Genomic DNA, 25,490 nt, shown 5'->3' on the forward strand with positions numbered 1-25,490 from the left:
AAAATTCTTGGGACAACTAGGGAAGGAACAGACTGAGGAAGGACTAGTGGAGAAAGTGATGAGAAATCAGCACCTCCACTGCCTGAGTGCAAAGGATTCTGTGGGGAACAGCACCACCAGCTGGCAAAAGGGAAGAACAGTCCCTGTTCCAAGACATGATGGTGGGGGGTAATTTCCATCTAAAGCCTAGAGTCAGAGAAGACAGAGTGGAAGGACAAGGGAGTGAGCAGAAAATGGCAAAATCATCCTGTCACACCTCCAGGTGAAGAAGCAAGGGCCAAGGCTTGAAAGCAGACAGGGCCCTGGTAGCCTCCGTGAAGCACCCCAGCCCCTCCTGGAGATCACTCACGTACCACTCAGGCCAGCATCAACACAAAGCCATCAACTCCAGAGCCAAAAGTGCAATGCAGACAGTTTAATGCTCTCCACCCCATCACCAGCTCCCGCTGTTCTCCGTGAGGCCTTCGCCCAGGGCATCCTTCACAGTGGAGCACCAAACAGCGTGCACAAGAGCACACCTACCATCAACACCTTTCCCACCCCCCATGCCCAGGACTTAGAGGGGCCATCTTTTCACTTCTGGGACCTGAGGGAAGACAGGAGAGGGCTTCCTCTGAGGGAGAAGAGGCACAGTGAAAAGGGAGAATTGCTCTAGAAGGTAAACAGGATGTGTGTGGAGAATGAAAAGGAAAAAACGAGCTGTTAGATGCTGAGGGGATGGGAAGGCGATCAGAATTGTGACCTCTCCAGCTAATGCCCTCTACTGGGAGGCAGGCTGATAGCCTGGTGTAACAGCAGCTCTAAGGCAGCCCTGAAGAATGGGATGAGCAGGGGGAAGGTGCACTCAGAGCTGACACCTCCTGGCCAACGGCTGTAACTCCACTCCCCACTAGTCATAGCCTAGCCGGGGGCCCTCCCCTGTGGCCTTCCCAAGACCCAGCAAGTAGCTGTGCTTGACTGCCAGCTCACTTATCAGGGGCAACACCCTCCTACAGCCAACTGAGGTGCTCCTCCTCATAGCGCTGGGGGTCGATGAAAGGCCGGTCAATGGAGCGTATCATCAGCTCCCCACAGTACACACACTCAGCCGCCACCAGTTCATCTAGGTCAGCCTTGAGCTGTTCCCGGCTCGGCCCCCCGGGAGTAGGCCCACCCTCAGCCTCCTTCGCTCGGGCAGAGCCCTTGGTGGGGGGTGGAGCAGCCCCCAGCTTTCGCTGCAGCTCCTCCAGGCGGGCCTGCTTGTAGGCCGGTAGGCCAGGCCGCACAGCCTGCAACAGGCAGTCCGCATGGAACATGTGGCCACAGAGGAAGACGTAAAAAGGGCGGTTGAGCAGGGGGAAGTCACAGGTAGCACATTTGTCCTGGGGTTCCACAGTGCCGTAGCGGCCCCGCAGCTCCTGCAGGTCTCGCCGGATGCGCTGGGCACTGGCTGTGGCCTCTTCCATCTCCCGCTGTAGCTCCTGGATGTGGTGATTGTAGGCCTTCAGTGAGCTGCAGATAGCCTCCTTAAAGTGGTCAATGGTGACAAAGTCAGGAAAGAAGGGCAGCACGTCCTCAATCTTGAGCAGGGGGCAGCTAGCCAGGCAGGCCATAGCCGTCTGCACATCTTCCTCCTCCTGCACCACGTGCCGTGCGATCTTCAGCCACAGCTTCTTGCGAAGTTCCTCATCTTCCTCGGGCAAATCAGCACACTGCTTGGCCAGGTCCACATCCACCTGTGGGGTAACCATGAGTGTTAGGGTCAAAACTCCTCTCCACCCAGGATAGAGTCCGTGGGAGAGAAAGATGCCCAGGGAGACCCTAGGCCTGAAGAGAGGCGCCAAGGCAGGATTCCCAGCACTCCTGGCAACAAACGAGGAGGAGCTTCTGGGACTCAGGATAGAAACCTATCTCAGTGCTGGGCCTGTCCCTATCACAGCTATATAAAAGCTACTTATGCCCTAGCCGGTTTGGCTCAGTGGTTAGAGCATCGGCCTGTGGACTGAAGGGTCCTGGGTTTGATTCTGGCCAAGGGCATGTACCTTGGTTGCAGGCTCAATCCCCGGCCCTGGTCAGGGTGCGAGTGGAAGGCAACCAATTGATGTGTCTCTCTCACATCAATGTTTCTCTCTCTCTCCCCCTTCCACTCTCTGAAAAGCAACGGAAAAAATATCCTTGGGTGAGGATTAAAAAATAAATAGATAAATAAATTTATTTTTTTTTTTTAAAAAAAAAGCTACTTATGATAGTGGGGTATCAATTTTGATGAATTTAAAAATCACCTGGGGAACATAATCTAAATTCAGATTTTGGGGCCCCACCTTCAGACATTCTGATTCAGTAAATCCTTTAGGTAGTAATTCATGATTTAAGAAATGTCACTTCTGCATTTGTAACCGTAACACAATAGCTAGCATGTATGTAGATTTACCTAAGCAAGAGGCACAGTTCTGAGTGCTTTTCACATACAGTACTTTAATCAACCTTATAAGGGAAGTACTATAATATTACCCCCATTTTCAGGATGAGTAACCTGAGGCAGATTGGTTCAGAACTAGCCCAAGGTCACACAGCTTAGAAAGTGTCAGAATTGGCCCAGCCAGCATGGCTTAGCGGTTGAGCATCAACGTATGATCAAGGTTCAATTCCCGGTCAGGGAACATGCTGGGGTTTCCGGCTCAACCCCCTGTAGGGGGCATGCAGAAGGCAGCCAATCAATGACTCATCATTGATGCTTCTATCTCTCTCTCTCTGAAATCAATAAAGATATATTTAAAAAAAAGTAAGTGGCAGAATCAGAATTCAAATCCTGACTTCAGAGTCCCTGTTCTTAACCTCTATACTACAGCACTTTTCTGCAAGGGAAACCAGGACACTCTAGCCACAGCCACCTCTCCAATCCTTCAACATTGAAGTTACTGCTCTCCAGGACCCTCTCTTAGATGGCATGAAGACTCATTGGCTCACCTGCAAGGCCAGGTCCACAGCCTCCTCATACAGCTCCAGGACCTTGTAGACATGGACACAAGCACGGTGGTGGCCATGCTCAGCACAGAGCCGCAGTGCATACTTGAGGTCATAATGCACACGGTGTGGGCTGGCCCCAGCCTGCTCGAGGTAGGCCAGCAGTGAGGCTGGCTGGCCCCGGGCATACAGCGACAGCAGGTAATTGTGAATGGCTTGCTCAGTCTCACCCAGCACATTCACGCAGAACTCCATGTAGCGAATGGCCTGGCTCACCTGCTGGGCCTCACCACCCTGGCTATAGTTCACCAAGGCAGGGATGAGCTGCCGGGCATCCAGCCGACTGCCCATCTCAATCCAGGCATCCACCAGCTGGCAGGGGATGTGACGGATGAGGATGGGCGAGAACTTGTAGAAGAGCTGGGGGTCCCGGTGGCGGGCAAGCACCGCCAGGGCCTCCTCATAGGCCTCATGCTGGCAGTGGTATGCTACCACCCGCTCGTAGTCCTGCATGATCACAGCAAAATACACCATGTGTTCCGTGTCTCCATGGCTGGCAAGCAGCTCGTGGATGGAGGCCCTGCTAGAGAAGAGCCACTCCTTGTGGCGGGGGCTGCTGAGGAAGGCACGGAAGCGCTCCCGTGTTTCCCGGTAGAGGTTCAGGGCCTCTGGGTCACCCTGCAGAGCCCCAAGTCGGCTCAGGTAGAGCTCCGTCAGCCAGGTGGTCAGCAGTGTGGCCTGGGTACGCTCGGCTGGCTTCAGACTGGCCAGTTTTCGTTGCAAGAACTCAACCAGAGCCTCCTCCTGTCGGGCCTCCAAGAACTTGAGGGCAATCTCCTCAAAGTAGCTCTGGGTCAGGGCATAGCAGCGGGCGCTCTCCAGGTAACGACGCTGATTAAAGCAGAAATCAGCCTCCCGAGCCAGGACAGTGTCTAGGCAGTCAGGCCGCTCTCGACAATACTCTTTGGCCAAGTCAAAGCGGTTCATGTCCAGGTAGGTGCGCCAGACATCCCGGGCCTCCCGCTGCACATGGTAGCGGAACACAGCCCGCTCGGTGTAGGCCCACAGGTGGCCCGTAGAGGAGTCCTTCACCATGTGCTTCAGTGGCCCAAACTTCTCCAGGAAGTGATCCCGCAGCACCACCTGCCCGGTCAGCGTGCACACTGCCTCCACCCGGTCCGCCAGCAGCAGCAGGAAGTGGAACTGGGTCAGGACAATGGCCAGGGGGGGGCTGGCTCCGGGACCTACCCCCTCTGGGTATTCCCAGACTTGCTCCTTGCTCAGCAGGGAGTCGGGACGCCCATTGTCCAATGCTCCATACAACACACCATCCCCCATCATCCAGGCAAAGGCCCTCGGAGCAGAGCGCAATTTAGGGGTATAGAAGGCCAACTCACTGTAGCCCAGACTGCTGGGGAACTCACGGAATGGGGGTGGGTGGTCAGTGTAGGCAGCAAAGAGCCCCAAGAAGCCCTGTGCCTCAGCTCCCTCTGCTGCTTTGCCTATGAACTGGAAGAGGCGCTGCCGAGTGGTGGCGATAACAAAGATACGCCCATCAGGCCCCCGCTCAGCCTCAAGGGAGCACACAGGTGCTGGACCCCCTTCTTCACTTAGCAAGTACAATGGACGGAAGTAGAGATCTGGTGCAGGGCCGAAAAGCCCACCCTCGCTGGCTGAGAGCTCTGCTTCGAAGATCTGGCCTTGGGCAGTGCCAACCAGGATGGGGCCTGTGCTGCTTTCGGTGCCCAGTGCCTTGTTCCAGCCCACACTCTCCACCAGCTGCCCCTTCCAGCGTGCCAATGGCCGTACCTTCTGTCCATTACGGTTCACATAGAGGACCTCAGTGCTGCTCAGAGCAATTAGCAGGTGAAAGCCTGGAGTAGGGGAGAGCATGGTATCCTGGAGGCTGCTGACATTCCCACCCTCAGCCTCCTCCTTGCCCCTACCCAACCTCAGATACCACCCACCCAGGCAGTAACCTAACCTCAGCCCCACCCCCATCCTCCACCTCAGACCTCCATCACCACTTACCAGTATGGTCTAGGAACATCTTGTGAACTTTGGCATCATCCTTGCGCCCCAGCTCCACATTGTTGGGTTCATTTGCCTTGCCCAAGTCAATGCTGTCAGGACAAGAGGAGGGCAGATCCTTTTCTCAAATCACAGATCTCTTTACAATTTGATAAAAGCCACAGCCTTTCTTCCCTGAAATCTACATATACACATAAAACTCTGAAAACAATCCCAAGGGAACTCTGAAACACAGACAGGGTCCTACTTAACCCTCAGCTGAGAATTCCCGAACCTCATTTTGAGAAGTCCACTAGGCAGAATTTTCCCTCTACTCAACAGATCTCCAGTGCATCCGGGAAAATGGGCAGGAGTATTTGGGGTGAAAAATGAACAATAAATAGTAGCTAATGGTTACTGAGCATGTTCTTTAAAAAAAACAACATTTTATTGATTTTTTGAGAGGAAGGAAGAGGAAGAGAGAAACATCAATGAGAGAGAACCATTGATCAGCTGCTCCGGCACGCCACCTACTGAGGATTGAGCCCACAACCCCCAGGAATTGGGAATCAAACCAGTGACCTCTTGGTGCATGGGACAACGCTAAACCAACTGAGCCACACCAACCAGGGCAAGCTTTCTATATATCAAGCACCATGCCAAGAGCTTAATCTAGTATAATCTCAATTAATTTTCACAATAACCTTGAGGAATGCTCCTGTTTGAATTATATTTTCCTTATTAAATTCTTTTCAAATTATATGCTCATTCTAACTAAAGAAAGCAATGCAAAGATGTATAAAGAAAGAGTTAATGATTTTCTTCTCAAACCTGTCATTCTCAACAGAGAAAATTGATGTTAACATCTTTCTCCATGCTTATAATATAAATAAGATTGTTTTGTCAATTTTTACAAAAATGACTTCATATTGTGTATATATGTGTGTGGGCACATTAATCTATAATTTACTTTTCTCACTTAGATATTCCATGAGCATTCCACTGAGTCAACAGATACAGCCCTAACTCATTGTTTTAATAACTGCATAACACTCACTTTTTATGGCTGAACCATAATTTAATCATCATTTTCCTAATGATGAGCATCCAGCTCAAGTTCAGTTTTTCCTACCACAATAATGCTGCAGTCAATATCCTTGAATCTATACCCTTGCAGACTGCTACTTTTCTTTCTATAGTTATGTATTCCTCAAAATGGAATTGTTTGGTCAGTTATATATATTTCAATTTGAATAGACATTACCAATTATTTTTCCAAAAGACAGTGGCAATTTATACTCTCACCAGCAATGGTGAGTCCATTTCTATGTATCTTCACCAGCATCACATATTACTGTTTTTAATTTTTGCCAATCTGATGGGGTTTTTTGTGTTTTTTTAAATTCTTATTTATTAAATATGTCTTTATTGATTTCAGAGAGAGGAAGGGAGAGGGAGAGAGAGAGAGAAACATCAATGATGAGAGAGTCATTGATCAAGCCGGCAACCTGGGCATGTGCCCTGACCGGGAATCGAACCTTGATCTCCTGGATCCTACGTCGAAGCTCAACTGCTGAGCCACGCTCGGCCGGGCGATGGGTTTTTAAAAAATGGCAACTGACTGTTATTTTGATTTGCATTCCCAGAAGCTAAAAATATTTTCAGATGTTTAGTGGAAATTTGGAGTTCCTCTTCTGTGAACTGTTTGTTTATATTCTTTGCCCTTCCTCTTCTACTAAATTGTCTTCTTACTAATTTGTAAGGGCTTTTTAAGAAACAAGGATGCAAGTTGTTATTCATGTGGAAGAACATTCTTTTCCCACCATCTTTTGTCTTGAACTAATTCATATGCTTTTTTGTTTTTGTTTTGTCACAATAGCAATTACTATGCAATCAATTATATATTTTCCTTTAGCATCTGGATTTTCCAACTTAAGTGAACATGGAAATTTATTAACTATTCCTTTTTTTTTTAATCCTCACCTGAGGATATGTTTAGAGAGAGGAAGGGAGAGTGAGAGAGAGAGTATAACATCGATGTGAGAGAGAAATACTGATTGATGGGTTGCCTCCTGTATGCGCCCCAATCAAGCATCAAGCCTGAAACCCAGGTATGTGCTCTGACTAGGAATCAAACCTTCCACCTTTTTGGTGCATGAACAACACTCCGACCAACTGAGCCACACCAGCCCAGGGCACATTGTTTATATTTCATATTTAAATAACTATTTCACCTTGAATTCATTTTTGTGATACAGAGGTATAGTTCTGTTTTATCCCAGATAGTTATTCCAGATAGATAAACAATTTTGCTAACACCTTTGTCATATATTATTTCCATTTACTTATGTATTTATTTCCAGCTTTATTAAGATACATTATTTTCATTTATAGTGGATTTGTTTCAGGACTCTAGACAGTTCCACTGATCCATGTGACTAACTTGTGGGTTGGTACTATCTTTAACAGATGAAGGGACAGGTTTACAGAGACTGGGTGACTTGCTCAAGATTCCATAGCTGGTAAGTGGGAGAGCTGGGATTTGAATCCAGGTCTGCCTGATTCTTAACTACTACAATACATTGGTTCTCTTTGGGAAGAATATTTCTTGAAAATTCCAAATCCTGTTTCACCTGCCCAGAGGGGTAGAAAGGCCTGAGTTAGTTAACAGTCCCAAAATATCACCATTCCACTCCCTACTCCTATACGTTTTGGCCCTCACTTACCGGAGCAGTGTATCCTTGCCCAGGCTCATGCAGAGCTGATTGCAGGAGACGACAAGATTGGTGATACGTTCAGGAGGGGTAAAGTCGATGCGCTGCTTTGTGAAGATGGGCACTTCCTTCTCTAGCTGGGCATTCACATACCCTACAGGTGAGGATCAAAGAAAAGGTTAGCTATAGAAAAGATGGAGGAAGAGCAAGGAGAAGCAACAGCAAGAAAACAGCGCTCCTTCCACTTTCCCAACATATTCCTACCCGGGGCCTTGGTTAACAAATAGTTTAATATCAATATGTCAAGTAGTTTGCTAATCACCCCTACATTAGGGGTCCTGGGCTCTACCTACACTTCTGACAGCAGTGAGGAGTTGATTCTTTGAACCCTTGGGATGCTGTTATGCCATGATGTACCTGCTTCCAATGGTAATGGGGGGAAAGGGTTGGGCATTTTCCCTTATCAGTCTTTGGCCCAGCAACCACAGCTCAACTAAAGTCATCTAATTCCACTCTCTTCCCTCCTCCTTGCCCATGCAGTAATGCTCTCAGTGAGTCTCCAGAAGAACGAGGGTAGAGGGAATCCTGGAAAACCATTCCAATCAGTCACAAACTGAAGTTGCTTTCTCTGTAGAGTTTACTCTCATTCCTTTACCATTGCTCAAAATACCCCAGCACTTCAGACCCCTCTGCCAATTCTGTACTACTTTCTACAAAAATTTCCCCTCAATGCCAGGCTCCACCCTAAAATACTTCATTTTCCCCTGTTCAGTGACAAAGTTACCTCTAGGACCATCCCTCCTTCTCCTACAGTCATTCCCCTTTCACTAGTTTCTTTGCTCATTCTCTTCCTCCCACCACCAGAAGGGCCCTCTTGAGAAAAACGGAGAATCCTGAAGCCTGTCTCAGTCCTCCGAAAAGCAGCCCTGCGGGCAAGTTACTTCCTCATCTGGGTCCCAGTTCCCTTTTAGAAGGACCCTGGCGGGAGGGCCTAGATCACGCGGCTGATCTTGCTGCTCTTTCAAACTTCGACCATCACCAAGAAAGTCTGACGAGAATCAGGGGCCTAGACCCACACTGCCGGTCCAGGAGGTGAACCAGAGCTCTTGGGCCACCCTCCCCCGCAGGTGCCAGGAGAGCTGAGAGGGGCAGCGGCAGGGCGCCCTCCCTTTCCTTACCCGAGTGGGGGATGCCCACGCTGGGGCAGCCGGGCTGCAGGACGGCCGAGCGGGACAGGGAGTCCTCGTATTCATCCAGGATGGACGCCATGGTGCCTGGCTTCTGGACTCTCCGTCCCAGGCCCAGGGATTACAACAGGGCTTCCCCCAGGGATCCCTGTCGCCCCGACTGGAACCTGCGACTCCTCAGCCTACAGATCCTGGCAATCCGCTGCCGATTCCTCCTCTTTAAAATCCTGAGGATCTTTTTGCTCTCGCCTTACAGAGCGAGATGACCGAGGAGCCCTCCCTCTTGAATCTGGCGCAGTCATGCACCCCACTCCCGCCCCCAGGAGATTCCCCGGCTCCCTTTAGCTAAGCCCAGGTGATCCCAACCTCGCCCCGGCAGCTCAGCTGACTCCCGCCCCCCGGACGCGCGCCTATAACGTAACTTCCGGGTTCTCAGAACCTCTCGTCTGCTGGAGCAGGAACTTCGCGGGGCCGGCCACTGGGGGGCGCAGCGAGGGAGCTCGGGGGCTCGGGAGCTCGGGAGCTCGGGAGCTCGGGAGCTCGGGCGGGGGGCGGGGTGGAGCCGGGACTCAGTCCTCCTTTGAGGGCGGGAGCCGGCAGTGCAGCCGCAGTTCCCAGCTTGGGGCGGAGACCTGGACGCGTCCTAGGACGAGACCAGCAGGGAGCTGGACTGGCCTTGCTGAACTCAAGCCTCTCTCCTTCCAGGACCCCGCTGCAGTTCCGGACTTGGACACTAGGAGGTAATCCCGGCTTTCTCAGCCCTTTTCTCCCACCTGCCCAGCGCCATCCCGCTCCAGCCTCGCTGGTCCCCAGCACCTTTCATGCCCAGGCTTCCCTTCCTCTGCTGGACGGCTCAGCCTCCCTGACCAGCTGCGCCCCCACATTTCTAAACAGCTCGCTGCCTTAGGTCCCCAGGAGAACCTCTCGTTCCTCAGTCTAATCGTTGTCTTGATTCTACCTGCACAAGGCACAGGCAAGCAGTCCTGGTCTCTCTTCTCCCACATCCAGGGGCCCACCTGCTTCCAGAAAGTGGCGGAGCTGGGTGCCCCAGCCAGTGGGAAGCCATGTGCTACCTAACCTGCTTCTAACCTGCTCCGTAGTGCCTCCTCGGTGTGGGGAGAAACAAGAAGGGGAGGCAGAGAAGACAAGGCACAGCTAAGGGGTGCCAGGCTGCTTCCATTCACTCATTCAACAAAAACTTTCTCCATGCCTGGCCTCAGTCTAGGTGCTGGGGTCACAGAGATAAGTACAGTACCGTCCTAGAAGGTCCATGGGCCAATAAGCAGGTAATTGGTGCTAGAAAAGCAGTTGATGGATTCAGAAGGTCACCCGTTGCACAAATGAGCACACTTTCCGACCTGGAAGGAACTAGAGACAAGTGTGGAGGCAGGTGTGGGGTCCTAAATAACAGAACTGCGAGGGTCGTGTGTGACTGCGGTTGGGTTTCCCTCTTCCACCGCCCAGGCGACTCGGAGTCTGTTTCTTTATGGGGCCCATGGACTCTGTTCAAATGGAAGGCTCTTGGCCAGAGTCACCGCCACCCGGCTTTATCCGGTAGCCCCCGCATAATGACTGAAAGCGCCCCCTTTACTCTCAAAAGAGTCCAGGCTTACACAGTACATTGTGTGGTCACGCTGCTCTTGCCGAACTTCCCTGCCCGGCGCAGAGAACTGGACCCTCACCAGCCCCGCCGAGAGCTCTCTGGGCCCGGAATGGCCCCAGCCCAGGATGGGGCTACAGGTTACTTTGCGATAAATACCCATCGTGCCCGGGCCTCGCTTCTCCTGACTGAAACCTGCGGCTGCGAGTCGCTCTCCCCGCCAGGGGCGCTGCCCCATAGGGTAGGTGGAGCAGGGAAGGTCCCGGAGCTGGGCGGTCGGCAGGAGGCGTCCGCCCTGGGAAAAGTTCTCTCAGCCGTAGAGCTGTCCCGCTGGGCGCGTGAGGCCCCACCCCAGATCGCCTGTCATCTGCATTAGGGAAACACAAACAGGCCCAGACAAAGGTCAAATAGTAATCATAAAAGACACATTTACTGATTACCGACAATGTGCCAAGCACCGAACTAAGTTCCTAATATTATTATTTCATGTTAAGTGTACACTAATGCTATGAAGTAGGCACCACTCTTTTCCTCACATTACAAAAGTAGAAACTGAAGTTCATATGGTGGAGCAATTTGTCCAAAGTCCTGTGGCCAGGAAGTGGGAAACCAGGAGACAATATTCAAATCCAAGCACATTGCCCATACCCCCAATGCAAGCTGAGGAAAGGATGTCCAGCTGATTCCTCAGGACTGGACTGTGCAGGGAGAGCTGGTCAGCATGGGGGTGTTCTCAGGGACACAGAATCCTTCCAGCTACCTCCTCACTCTTCCCAAAGCCTCCCTCCTCTGCTGCACTGCTCTCTGGGATATATGGGGTGGGGCCTTAGCAGGCCTTCCTTGCTATAGACACAGCACATACTCCCTGTTGAGGTGATTACAGCAGTATTCTTCCACATGCTCATTACTCAATCCTGAGGCTGGACTTTGGAAGAGCCAGAGACCAGCCCTGGTATTCCTTCCTAGGCACTCATTAGTTGTGGCACTGTGCACATTTGATTGCTCTTGGCTCCAGTTTCCTCATCTACAGAAATAGATACAATAATTACCTAGGAAGTCTATTTTGAAGAGTAAACAAGGTGATGTAGGAGAAAGCTCACTGCTAGAGCATAATGTCTAACATAGAGCATGTGCTCAATAAACTCTAAATGTGGCTTTAATCTGACAGTCACTCTCAAGTCCACTTCTTCCCTGGGCCACAACCTCCCCCTCAGAACTGCTATGGCTTTTCTTGTCCTGGCCACTTACTGGCACCTAATTATGAAGTGCAGGTATTCTGCTTTGATATAACAGAAGTCGATTGTGGGAAATAACTCAAACTTTACTGAGCACAGGAAGACAGAGGTGCCTTAGGGAACTCACAGCTGCAGACACAGATCCACCAGCTCTACCCCTCAGGATCCATGTGGTAGTTGCCAGGAGAGCAGATAAAGGCTGACTGCTGAGCCAGGGAGAGAGGGTTGGAATACAAAAGCAGATGAATTTGAGCTAGAACTTGAAGTACATGCATGATTTTCAGAGGTAAAAAAGGAGAGGCATTAAGCAAGCCTCAAGAAAACCAAAAGTGCCCTGGCCAGTGTGGCTCAGTTGGTTGAGCATTGTCCTGTCCTGTGCACCAAAAGGTTTCCGGTTTGATTCCCAGTACAAGAGGCAGCTGCCAATCGATGTTACTCTCTCATATCAATGTTTCTTTTTCCCTCTCCCTCTCTCTTTAAAAATAAAAATCAATAAAATATTCTTTAAAAGAAAGAAAGAAAGAAAACCAAGAGCAAAGGTTTGCAAACAGTGTGATGTTTGATGTTTAGGGAAAAAAGCTGGAGCACTATAGAGTAGGATATGGGATTGGCTGTGGCCAGCTTGAGAAAGCCATTGAATGGGCCCTCAGAGGGCGTTGGTTGGGGATGAGATCATCTGATGTGGGTTCTAGAAAGATGGGAGCTGGCTTGGGTGGAGTCCACATCAGAAAGGATGAGACCCGAGGCAGATGCAGAGAAGTGGTGACGGCCCCTCCTAAAGAAAGATCTAGTAGGCTAGGAAGAACCTGAAGAGACATTTCTGAGAAGGGCCACTGGACTTAGTGTCAAGTTGGATGTGATGGGAGGAGGGAGGAAGAGTGCAGGACTTCTCATGGGAGACTGGGCAGATGGTTCAGTGATATCATAGTCCAGGAGGAGGAAGAGCTGCTTGGGGGAAAGAGGTGGAGTTCACATGATTGAGCTCAATCCAAACAGTGGCACCAGAGGCCCCTGCAGGGCATTAACTGGAGGAGACCCCGCACCTGTGGGGCAATCACTAACTCACTAATAAATATTTATTAAACAGTTGCATGAATGAGCTTTCTCATGCTTCCATTTCTACATTTGTAAAGTGAGAAAAACTTACCTTATAATATTGTGAGTATTTTAAGATATGCAAATTACTCAGCATTGTGCCTATAAATTGCCTAATACGGGTAAAGTATTAGTAGTAATTGTTAATTGGATGAAGACCCAGATCAAAAGGAATGGTTTAATTGATATACGTAATTCGTTTTTTGAAAATAGACTTTATTTTTTTTTAATTTATTTTTAATTTATCTTTATTGTTGAAAGTATTACATATGTTCCTTTTTCTTTCCCATTAACCTCCTCCACCCCACACCGGCCCCCATTTATTTATTTTTTATTGATTTTAGAGAGAGGAAAGGAGAGAGAAAGAGAGAGAAACATCTATTTGTTGTTCCATTTATTTATGCATTCATTGGTTGATTCTTGTATGTGCCCTGACCAGGATCAAACCTAAAACATGCTCTAACCAACTGAGCTACCTGGCCAGGGCCAAAAAGAGAGTTTCTTTTTCAGAGTGTTTTTAGATCTCCAGAAAAAATGAGAAGATAGTAGTTTCCATATACCTCACATCCAGTTTCCCTTATTATGAACATCTTATATTTGTATGGTACATTTGTTATAATTAGTGAACCAGTATTGACACATTATTATTAACTAAAGTCCATACTTTAGTCAGGTTTCCTTAGTTTTTACCTAATTTCCTCTTTCTGTTCCAGGATACATACAGGATATTACCTTCTATTTAGTTGTCATGTTCCCTTAGGCCTGCCCCTCTTTTTTTTTTCTTTTTTTTTTAATATATCTTTATTGATTTCAGAGAGAGGAGGGGAAAGGAAGAGGCAGAGATAGAAACATCAATGATGAGAGAGTCATTGATCGGCTGCAGCCCGCAACCTGGGCATGTGCCCTGACCGGGAATTGAACCCGGATCTCCTGGATCCTAGGTTGATGTTCAACCCCTGAGCCACGCCCAGCCGGCCAGGCCTGCCCCTCTTGACCAAGGCAGTTTTTCAGACTTTTCTTGTTTTTGATGACCTTGACAATTCTGAGGAGTGCTGGGCAGGTATTTTGTAGGACGCTCTCTACTGGAGTTTGTCTGATATCTTTTTTTTTCTTCATGATTAACCGGGGTTATGGTTTTTTGGGAAGGTAAAGTACCATTATCATACATCATATCAGGGGCACATACCATCAACATGACTTATCACTGCTGATGTTCACCTCGGTCACCTGACTAATGCAGTGTTTGTCAGCTTTCTCCGCTGTAAAGCTGCCCTTTCTCTCCTTTCCACACTGTAGTCTTTGGGAGGAGGTCCCTACATACAGCCCATACTAGAGGTGTGCGGGTATGTTTCCTTGAAGGTGAAGTATGAATGATTTGGAATTCTTCTTCATGGGAGATTTAGGAATGTGTTTTGAAATTTAATTTTTATTTTAATCACCATAATATGTGTAATACATTTTAAAAACAGAACTACGCAACTTATCAAGGAAACTGAGCAGCCCTTTGCCTCATTCTCAGTTAAACTCCATTGGGTCTGTTCTCATCTCTCAGTGCTGATCTAAGGATATTCCCAAAATGCACCCTGTTCCTCCAGACACTTGAGAATTTATTCTTGGGGGTTTGTCCCCTCTGGACTGGCTTCCCTGATGTTCTTCCCCCTACCAGGATCAGGGCCCCTCCTAGATCCTCCCTGACCCCCTGTGCTGATCACCCCACATAATGATCACCCTGCATTACAATTGCCTGATAACTTTCTCTCTCTCTCTCTCCCTCTTCCTATCTCTCCACTTCCCCTTTTCCTCTTCTCCCTTCCCCTCCCTCTTCCTTTCTCACCCCTTACCTTCCTCTTCCCACTCCCCTCTGCTTGCACCTCCGCCCTGGGCTGACTGTGTATAAACACACTGAGGGCAGGAACATGTGTCTTGTACACCCCTCCTGGGACAGGGCCTGGCACACTATTGGCTCCTATTTAAATATGCTGAAGGAAAGAGGGCCCTTGGCTCACTCAGCCTCTTCACAACTCTTTACAAGAGGTTGTAAATCTCTTCTCCTACCTGTTTGGTTCCCTTCCAGATGTTTCCAAACCTACCAGAATCTCCTCAATTCTCAAAAATCCTCCCCTTCCTGTTACTACTATCTCTTCTCCCACTGAGTACATGTCAAAGGCCCACTCACAACATGTGCGGGCCCAGCCTGCCCTCTTTCATCCCCACCACCTTCTAGGGGTGTAGCCCCAGTAGCCCCAGAGAAGCCGTGGGGCAGGGGGGAAGAGGACACTTGTCTAGGTGAGAAATAAAAGCTTCCTCGGGGCAGCAGCCTTCAAAACTAAGGTTCACACAGGCTTAAGGGTATGGAAGGCTCTCCTCAGGGGCACAAGGAACCATACAGTTTTAAGGGAATCAGTGTCCATAGCCTCAGCTTCTCTTGGCTTTTTCCTGAAAGTAACCAGCAAGAGAAGGTGCCTAGGAGTAAAGGACAGGTTCCTTTCCACTTTCCCTTCTTCTCTTCAAAAGAAAACCAGACCACTCATCAACTGGATGGTGAGATAGCCCCCACACCACAGGGCATTGCTTCAGAGCATAAAAATCTGCAGAGAGCCTTGGCCCGTGTGGTTCAGTGGATAGAGGATCAGCCGGCACACCAGTGGGTCTCAGGTTCAAACCCGGGCAAGGGCACCTACTTGGTTGTGGTTCACTCCCTGCCCTCAGGCGGGACACCTGTGGGAGGCAACCAGTCCATGTGTCTCTCTCCCATCAATGTCTCTCTCTCCCTTCCACTCTCTCTGAAAAGCAATGGGAAAAATATCCTCAGGTGAGGATTAACAATAACAACAAAAATCTGCAGAGACCACTGGAATTACAGCTGGTATTCCCACAAGGAGAATGAAGACCAGATAACAAGTCCTTCGTGCATCACATGGTTTCTAGTTCTTTAACTTGAATACACTTTGAGAACCTAAGCAGGTTTTAGCTGACTAGGGGAAAAATCACTAATGTTTCTGGCATATAATTTTGAAGGGGGGTCAAATATTCCAGTACCATTTCTATACAGAACCTCCTTTCATTCCCATCTAATGATTTATGTAAGCAAGGTTTCTCCACATTTATATCAACACAAACCAAAAAATATATAGGAAGAGAATTGATGCTGAGCTTTGTCTCAGTCAAACATTCTATTTACAAGTACACGAACTACTTGAAAATAAAAACAAAAGTCCTATGCATCTAATTAAGAAATTTATTTCTAATAAAATTTTACTTTTTATGTGTAATTATTATTTGTTAATCCTCACCTGAAGACATTTTTTCCATTAATTTTTAGAGAGAGTGGAAGAGAGGGAAGGAGGGGGAGAAAGAGAAACATTGATGTGAAATCAATTGGTTGCCTCCCGCGTGCTCCACGACCAGGATGGGGATCAACCTGCAACCCAGGTACATGCCCTTGACTGGAAATCGAACCCCAGACCCTTTGGTTCTCCTGCCGATGCTCTATCCACTGAGCCACACCCGCCAGGGCTATGTGTAACTATTTTTATCAAAATGTGTAGTATAGCCCGGCCGGCAGTGGCTCAGCAGTTGAGCATGGACCTAGGACCCGGGAGATTGCAGTTCCATTCCCGGTCAGGGCACATGCCCGGGCTGCGGGCTCGAACCCCAGTCAGGGGCGTGCAGGAGGCAGCTGATCAATGACGGCTCTCTTATCATTGATGTTTCTTTTTTTTTTAATTTTTTTTTTTAAATATATCTTTATTGATTTCAGAGAGAGGGAAGGAGAGGGAGAGAGAGACAGAAACATCAATGATGAGAGAGTCATTGATGGGCTGCAGCCCGCAACCCGGGCATGTGCCCTGACCGGGAATCGAACCCTGATCGCCTGGATCCCAGGTCGACGCTTAACCGCTGAGCCACACCCGGCCGGGCATCATTGATGTTTCAACTCTCTCTCCCTCTCCCTTCCTCTCTCTGAAATCAATAAAGATATATATTTTTCTAAAAAATTGTGTAGTATATTCCTCTGGCCAGTGTGGTTCAGTTGGTTGTGCATCACCCCTTGCACCGAAAGGTTGGGGTTTGATTCCCTGTCAGGGCACATGCTGGGGTTGTGGGCTCGATCTCAGGTAGGGGTCATGCAGGAGGCAGCTGATGGATGTTTCACTGTCACATAAATGTCTCTCTCTCTCTCTCCCTCTCCCTTCCTCTCTCTAAAAATCAATAAAAATATTTAAAAACAAAGAAATAAAAGCAATAGCCACAGCAACAATAACATCCAAAATGTTTAAAAAGAACACCATTACCAAGTGTTGTGAGGTTGTGGAGCATCTGGAACTTATTGCTGGTGGGGATGTAAAATGGTACAACCGCTAGCAGCCACTTAACATGCACTTACTATATGATGCAGCAGTTCCATGCTGGGGTATTTACCCGAGAAAAAGAAAATGTGTATCCACATCAAGACCTGTACATGAATGCTTATAGCAACTTTATTCCTAGTAGCACCAAACTGGAACCAACTCAAATGTCCATCACCAAGATAATAAACAAATAAATAGTGGTACATCCAAACAATGGAGTACTATTCAGCAATAAAAAAGAACAAATTACCCTTACACACAACATGAATGAGTCTAAAAAACATGCTGAGTGCAAGAAGCCAGACATGAGAGTACATAGAGCATGATTTTCCTTATTTGAAATTCTAAAACAGGCAAAAATTAAGCTATAGTGACAGAAAGCTGGTCAGTGTTTGCCTGGGACCTGCATAGGGGTGCAGGATTGACTGGGAAGGAGCAGAAAGGAACATTTTGAGGGAGGTGGAAATGTTTTGTATCTTGATTGTGGTGGTGGTGATTACATAGGTGGACACACTGGTCGAAACTCATTGAATTATACACTTAAAATGGCTGCAATCCTGTATACAAATGATCTCTCAATAAAGCTGATTACAACTCAAAATTTAAAAAAGATCCCTGACCAATGTCAGAATGGCAATTAGTGTATATAAGGCTAAAGATAATAAAACAATAGATAACCTACTTTGTAGCTCATAATTCTTAAGGGGAGGCCTGAAAAGAGGGTGTTTTTGGAGCAGCAACAGGTCTGGGCTCTAAGGTCCTGGCTCTCTCTGGCCCGTGAGGCTTCAGGCAGGTCACTTAATCTCTATGAAGACTCAGTTTCCTCATCTATAAAATAAAGATAATAGCAATACCAGTACATTAGAATGATGACTTGAATAAATGCTAGTTTCTTCTTGTGATCCCTACCTGGATCACAGAAGACAAAATTCTAAACCTTACCTGACCTGGCAAACTTGTATTATTCATTCTCAGGCAGGGCTTTGACCACATCTGAAAAAACTTGCTCTGACCCAGGGGGAAGATAATTATAATAATAGTTCACCCTTGCAGAGCACTCTCTATGTGGGAGCACTATTCTAATTTCCACAACATTCTACGAGGTAAGAACTATTTGAATCCCATTTTATAGACAAGGTAACTGAGGCCCAGAAAAGACAACAGCTAGTAAGTGACACAAACTGGATACCAATCCAGGTGCTTTGTCCCAGAGCCCATGCTCCAGACCATCAAGTTAACTTGTCTCTTGCCGACAAAGTTGTAATTGGAGATAAAGGAGGGGAAATACTAGCTTTGGATTTAGAAATACTAGCTTTATATAAACCCATTATGAACAAAAGCTAGTACCTTTTATATAAGTACTTTCACATAAAATTGATGAAAGTTGATTTCATGTTGGTGTGGAAAATCCTGCTCTGTTTCTAGTTTCAATGCTGTGGTCTTTCTGAAGAACAGGCTGGAACTATTAACAGGAGCAAAAAGAGATCTACTTAGAGTGACCAACCCTCCTGGTTTTAGCACCGAAAGTTCTGTTTCCTGGGACACCTTTAGTCCTGGTCACCTAGGCTGAGCTGTTCCCCAGTGAAAAAACCCCAAAGGAAAAGAGAAGCTGTGGTGTGATCTGGATCTGGCTCCTGCCTGTCTTTCCAGCTCATTCTCACCACTCCCTACCTCAGCCAGGCCGAGCAACTTTTAGTTTCAAAATAGACCGCACTCTCTCTTTCCCCTCTGGGCCTGATTCCTACTGTTTCTTCAGGTTGTTTCTAAGGCTTTGCTTGATTCTCACTCATTCCAAATCCAACCAGACCGATGAAGTTCAGCAGGTTCATGCCAGTTTGGCCACACCAGTTGTTAAAATATCCACTTCCCTGAGTGTGCCCCTCCCTGTCACTGTCCACAGGATCCAGTCACTAAAGGGTTAATGTAAAGGGTTAATGTCAAGCACACCAGTGTTATTCTAAAAAACTTCTCTAGCCCAGCCAGGCGTGGCTCAGGTTGAACATCTATCTAGAATCTAGGAGATCTCGGTGGGTCAGGGCACATGCCCGGGTTGTGGGCTCAATCCCCAGTCAGGGGAGTGTAGAAGGCAGCCAATCAGTGACAACTTATCATTGATGTTTCTGCCTCTCCCTTCCTCTCTCTGAAATCAATAAAAATATATTTAAAAAAAAAACACAAAAACTTCTCTAGCACAAGGCTAGCATCTTTCTTTTTTAAAAAATATTTTACTTGATTTTTTTATAGTTTTTAAAAAAGTGTTTTTATTGATTTTAGAGAAAGAAAGGAAGGGAGAGAGGGAGAGAGAGAGAAAAACATTGATGTGAGAGAGAAACATTGATAGGCTGCACACCCCCACTGGGATCGAGCCCACAACCTGGGCATGTGCCCTGACTGGGAATCGAACCAGAAAACTTTCAGTGCGTGGGACGATGCCCAACCAACTGAACCACACTGGCCAGGGCAAGACTAGCATCTTTCTGAGGCCATATCATTTGCTAAATAATTCATCCCTGATTACAACTATGTAAAATGTGAATTTATATAAGCAATGCCAAGAAGGGAATTTGGAGTGATATGAGTATTACTTAAATACTTGTTCATTAGGTCCTCTTTTTGTAATGATGCTGATGTCCGTCATAGTCATGGTTATCATCACTACTCTAGGGTTAACCCCAGAGACTTGAATGGACCTCAGTAGTATCAGGCCCCAGCTGCTGTTCCAGAGGAGGCTTTGGACCACTAGAGCCAATGTTGGGGAGAAGCAGTTAAGTATTTGGTTGGGCCCAGGGTTTGGCTATTTGGACAAGTACTTGTGACATCAGGGAAAGTGGGGCTACCCACCAATCAGTCTTCTTATCATTTGGCAAACCAAACTTCACCATTCATTTATTCATTCATTCCACAAGTAGTTAATAAGCTCCTACAGTGGGATGCTGCTGGGCTGGGGCAGTAAGACCTCAAAGTTGCGTTAGGCCTTCCCTGTCCTTTCACTGCTTATGATCTAATTGAAGTATGAAATGTGCAACACAGGAAACATGGAATGTTCTCAGAATTTTTGAAACAGACAGTGAGTTTAGTGAAAGGGGGTTGATGTCAGGCAGAGCAAAGTTGGGAACAGATGAGCCCTGTTTTGTTCGCTGTGTGCTCAGCACTTTCCACAGTGCTTGGCTCACAGTGGGTTCATGAAAAACTCACAGAATGAACAAATGAATGAGAACAAACTATTCATAATCCTGCCAGAGGCAATCATTGTTGACATGTTAGTGCATTTTCTCTTTTTGTCTAAATACACAATAAATATATTTTTTAAATTTCAGTAATTTTCCCCCCCCAAAAGTAACGTTTGTTGCAGAAAAAGAAGAAAATGCTGGTAAGCAACATAGTACTAATAGCTAAGATGCTTCATGCTCATTCTTTGTCAGGCAAAACAAGCTTCTTACCTAGTGGTAATGACTCACATTTTGTATATGTCCTTCATATAAGACTCTCTTTTATTCTAAGTGTACACTTTTTAAAAATACTTGGGCTCAAAATGTTTATATAATTCTGTATTATTTAACATTATCTTTTAATATGATAAATTTGTTATCCTAAGAAGCTTGGGTGCACTAGAAATGAAGAAAACAAAGTCAGGGAGGCAGGTAGGAGGTGACTGTTGTGGCAAAGGAAGCCAAAAGGAAGAGGGGAGTCTAGGACTACTTCAAAGAAAGGACTGAGGACCGAGGAGAAAGGCAAGGAAGGAGCCCACATGCATTGTGAGGTCTGGGGACATTCAGGCTCCACTCCTTCCAGTTCATTAGCTCCAGAGAATTGTGCTACCATTGTCAGAAATAAAGAAGTAGGAGGGGAGTTAATTTAATGAAAGGAATGAGGAGTCCTTTTAGATGAACGTTTTAAGTGGCAACTCCTGCAGGTGTTGCAAAAATACTGGCCAGGGCATGAATGCAAGGTTCGAGGGGGACATTAGCAGTTGAAAGAGGTTTCAGAGGGACATTAGTAGTTGAGATCAGCTGGATGCAGAGAAAGACAAAGAGAAGCTGAGGCTAGGGCTGGGTGTGGGAGAGCAGGCAGGGCAGCGAAGCCCAGGAGGCAACCTGAGCCTTGGGGAAGGGAGGTTGATGTGGAAGGGGTGGAGCGCTGGCTAGCGTCCTCTGGTTCCAGGGTGGCACAATGAGGCACAAACCCAGCCCAGGCCACTGAGGTTGCCACAAACTCCCTCCCAGGACACAAGCACACTGAGTAGAGAAAAACCTCTGGAAACCCAAGTAACTGGAAATCTCCCAAAGTGTGCAGCCTAATTATTGTAGTATTATTATCATTAGTATGTTGGTAAATAAGCAGGCTTTTCCAACTTTATTGAGGTATTATTGACAAAGAAATAAAGTATTAAATATAAAATTCTTTTCTTGCAACCTCTTTATTTCAAAGCCTCCAACCTACTCCTCTGAGTCTGTGGGTGTTCTGAGCCCAAGGCCTGATTTGGGGGCCTGGGAGTGGAGTATGCAACTAGAAAAAGACTGCTGGACGCACCTGGATGGGCATAGCTAGAGGCCAGAGCCAGAGAAACGGGACTCAGGGCAGCAGGTTGCAGTCCCCAAGCCCGCGGGGACTAAATCCTAAGCCCACGTTGGGAATCTCGCCAGGACGTGTGCACCATGCCCTACCTCCTCACCAGCACCCAGATCCGCATGGAGGCGGGCCTCACCATAGTGGGCAATGAGTACTCAGATCCAGAGCTGATGCAGCATTTGGGGGCCTCAAAAAGAGCTGTCCTGGGAAACAATTTTTACGAGTACTACGTCAACGACCCTCCTCGAATAGTCCTGGACAAGCTGGAACGCAGGGGCTTCCGTGTGCTGAGCATGACAGGGGTGGGCCAGACACTGGTGTGGTGCCTGCACAAGGAGTGACCCTAACACTGAGGAGCGGACAGGGCACCCCTTCTTCCAGTGGTTGCCAATGGGCCCTGATCCCAAGCCCCTGCCTCACTCACTGCCCTGCCCCCTTCCCAGATTGTCATTTCCCCTCAGTCCAGCACCACTAGGCAGTGAATGGCCTTCTCTAAAACCTGTCTCGGCAGAGAGGGCAGGCCCCTTGCCTGGTACTCCCAGTTGCCCTTCCACCTTCAGACCTGGCTGAGGGTTCTGGAGGAGTCCATGCTCATGGGCAGGCTGAGGGGCTGGCAAGAGCCAGGCTGCCTTTGGCTAGGAGCATGGTCCTGGGACTGGGCGGGTGAGTCCTGTGTAGCTAGTCCAAGCCAATAAAGGGCTGTGATGGAAAAAAAAAAAGAAAAAGAAAAAGACTGCTGGAGGCGCACTTCACTCACAGAGACACTTCCTCACTACTGGTGTTCTTTTGTTAACCCTTTTTTCAGCAGAAGAAAAAATATGGTGGAGGTAGGGGAAGATTTCTTTTTTAAAAAAATTTTTATTTATTGATTTTTAGAGGAGAGAGAAATGAACTTGTCATTCCATTTATTTATGCATTCATTGTATGTGCCCTGACCAGGGATCTAACTCACAACCTGGGAACCCACAACCTTTGCATATCCGGACGCCACTCTAACCAGCTGAGCTACCCACCCAGGGATCTTTGGATTTATTCTTGCTGAGCTGAGGTTTGGCTGTTAGGTTTCCCAAGGCAACCAATTTCAAATAAGATAAAGAATGAACAGAAATGCCTAAGAATGTAACCACACCTGAGGGTGGACCTGTGGATTCCTGATTTGGGGACTGTCTGCTACTTATTAGCTTCTCTGATCTTAGCGCAAGTCCCCTAACTTCTCCGGGGCCCCGTATACTCACTCTTCTATCCCAGCATCTCACTTGAGTCCTTCTGAGACAAGGGAAATAAAGCACTTTCATAAGGCTAAAGTCCTCTGCAACTGTGTTGGGCATTTTTGAAACAAAAATGTTATTACTGCCACGATTCAATGTCAGGGCCACATTTTAGTTTTTTGGTTTTCTTTGGTTGTTTTCTTTGGTTTTCTGTTTCAGAAACCCATCCATCACACATTACATTTAGTTGTCATGTCTCCTTAGGCTCCTCTTGACTATGGCAGTTTTTCAGACTTTTCTTGTTTTTGATGACCTTGGCAGTTTTGAAGAGCACGGGGCAGGCACTTTGTAGAATGTCTCCCAATTGGAACTCTTCTATTGTTTTTCTTATTAGATTGGGTTTCCTGTGAGGAAGACCAGAGGTAAAAATGCCATTGCATCACATCATATCAAGGGTACCTGCTATTAACTGGACCTTAATCTTGATCACCAGGTGAGAGAGTGTTAAGGGTTCCCCACTGTAAAATTACTCATACTGTCCTCTTCGGAAGGAAGGCACTATGCACAGCCCACACTTAGGGCGGAGTATCTATATACATCATTTGGAATTCTCCATGGGAAATTTGTCTATTATCCCCCTTTTATTTATGGGTTCAATCATTTATTTATATTAGAACAGACCTGTGGATATTTATTTTATACTTTGGGCTATAATCCTTTAATTTGGTGGAGGTAGGGGAAGATTTCTTTTTTAAAAAAATTTTTATTTATTGATAGTCCTTTAATTTGTTGTGACGTTGTTCCAGATTGGGCCTCTGGAAGCTCTCTCAGTTGGCTCCTGTGTCCATTCGTCATATCTCCATCTTCCTGTTGTTTTATTTGCTTAGCACGTCCTCACTTTCTGTACTACAAAATGCGCCAGGCTCATCGTATATATTTCCTGCCCCGGTGCTGGAATCAATCATTTCTCCAAGGAGAATGTCAGGGGCAAGTTTAAATTTTAGCAAATGTGTTATCTGGCTGGAAAGTGATCTGACAGGTGGGCATAAGACTCAACCCACCCTTAGGAGGGTATTTTCCCAGCAGTAGCAGCCAGAATTGCAAGTCCTTAGCTGAGAAATAGGTGACTCACCAGTTCCCCAGGTTGTCTCCTCCCTCCCCCTCTTCCTGACAACTCTGTCCCAAAACCAGCTCAGACAGAGGGACCTAGGTCAGAAAGTGTCCCCACCCATGGGGCTAGAGAAGAATGGCCTGTCTCAGGCCAAGTCAGGAGTTTTACCTATGCCCAGCAGACACCTCCCCCCATTTGTGTATTATTTATACTCCTCCTACCTGCAGAAAGGATTAAACAGGATTACCCTTAACTTTACAGTTACAATTAAACTATTATTAAAACTTGGGTAAAAGGACAAGAGCACTGTGAAGAAGGGCCTGTGTGTGTGTGTGTGTGTGTAGTAATTTTGTCCCAACACCTGGGCTGGGGCAGCTTGCCTAGGTTCCCTGAATCACAGATTACTAGCACCAGAAGGGCTTTCAGAAATAAACACGCTTCACTGTCATTTTATAGCACTGAGATGGATCAAGTGATTTCTCAGGAATCACTGGAGGAAGAGAGGCGGAGAGCTGACGCTCAGAGCAGCACACAGATACGGGGCAAAGGATCGCCCAAATGAGCTAAAGAACTAGGAAGACTGCAACAGGGCTCCTGATGTTCAAATCCCCATTCTTGCCTCCTTTTCCAGGACAGTAAAAAGAACAGTTTTTGAGAACTTCTGTGGGATACAATGGCAAGATAACACTTTGGGGCCTCTTTCACTTGCTAGATGAATAAATATATGTGGATGTGGCTGAGAAGTCCTTGGAACTATAATTAAGGATTATTAGCATCCCCAGATATTTGGACATAGGGGATATAGGATGTAGACATGGGGATAGAGAAGTGGATAGTGGGGATCCTACCATTTCCCCACAGTCAAGATTTGAATGGTTAAATTGGCATTTAGCTGTTGTCCTCAACTTTTGAGTACAATAAAAAAGAAGAAGAAAGTAAGAAAAAATAAAAGTCAGGAATTCTGAGACTTTCTCCAAGAGATTCAGAGATTTGGACTTGTGGGGTTTTATACTACCAACTGTTTAAGAAGTAGGATTTTCTCTTTTCTTTAATATTCATTCCCTTCCTCCTTTCCCATACTCTCCCTGCAACAACTCATGATGACACATCTTGAATGATTTTTGTATAGGCTGAAATGAAAGACTACCTTGGAGTTCAGAGAAAGGATTCTGGGCCTGGTGTCACTTGGTGGTGCGGCTGCAATAGAAATGAAATTAGCATCAGGCTACTACTCTTCACTTGCTCTCTTGGTGACCTTCCTAGGGTCACCTGCGATATCTTGTCTCAGTCTGTAAAACTCCTTTTAGGGTAAGGACAGTGGGTGGCCCAGAACAGCATGTGCTTTTGATGATGATAATGAAGAAGAAGAAGATAATATTAGGGGCATTTTGGACTTAGAAAATTTTTAAATGAAGAATTGTCCTTGGAGATTACCCCCAGCTAGGATCTCCAACACCCTGAATTCC

The 25,490-nt window shown here is 47.1% G+C and overlaps 1 protein-coding gene, 1 long non-coding RNA gene and 1 pseudogene across 2 annotated transcripts; 2 read left to right on the forward strand and 1 right to left on the reverse strand.

The window, feature by feature from the left end:
- Positions 1–400: 400 nt before the first annotated feature.
- VPS18 (VPS18 core subunit of CORVET and HOPS complexes) lies at positions 401–9,157 on the reverse strand. Its single transcript, XM_016220446.2, has 5 exons — positions 8,846–9,157; positions 7,680–7,821; positions 4,975–5,066; positions 2,947–4,817; positions 401–1,715 (listed from the first exon to the last, which is right to left on the reverse strand). Exons 1-5 carry the CDS (start codon positions 8,934–8,936, stop codon positions 990–992), a joined length of 2,922 nt encoding a protein of 973 aa, XP_016075932.2. The 5' UTR covers positions 8,937–9,157; the 3' UTR covers positions 401–989.
- A 261-nt stretch (positions 9,158–9,418) lies between these two features.
- On the forward strand, positions 9,419–24,532 carry LOC107542969 (uncharacterized). Its single transcript, XR_001603757.2, has 3 exons — positions 9,419–9,594; positions 23,308–23,406; positions 24,481–24,532. It is a non-coding gene; the product is annotated as an uncharacterized LOC107542969 (long non-coding RNA).
- On the forward strand, positions 21,792–22,197 carry LOC107542968 (GTP cyclohydrolase 1 feedback regulatory protein pseudogene; annotated as a pseudogene).
- Positions 24,533–25,490: the final 958 nt, after the last annotated feature.

This window comes from Miniopterus natalensis, chromosome 1 (genome assembly GCF_054644295.1).
Source record: "Miniopterus natalensis isolate mMinNat1 chromosome 1, mMinNat1.hap1, whole genome shotgun sequence".
NCBI lineage: Eukaryota > Metazoa > Chordata > Mammalia > Chiroptera > Miniopteridae > Miniopterus > Miniopterus natalensis.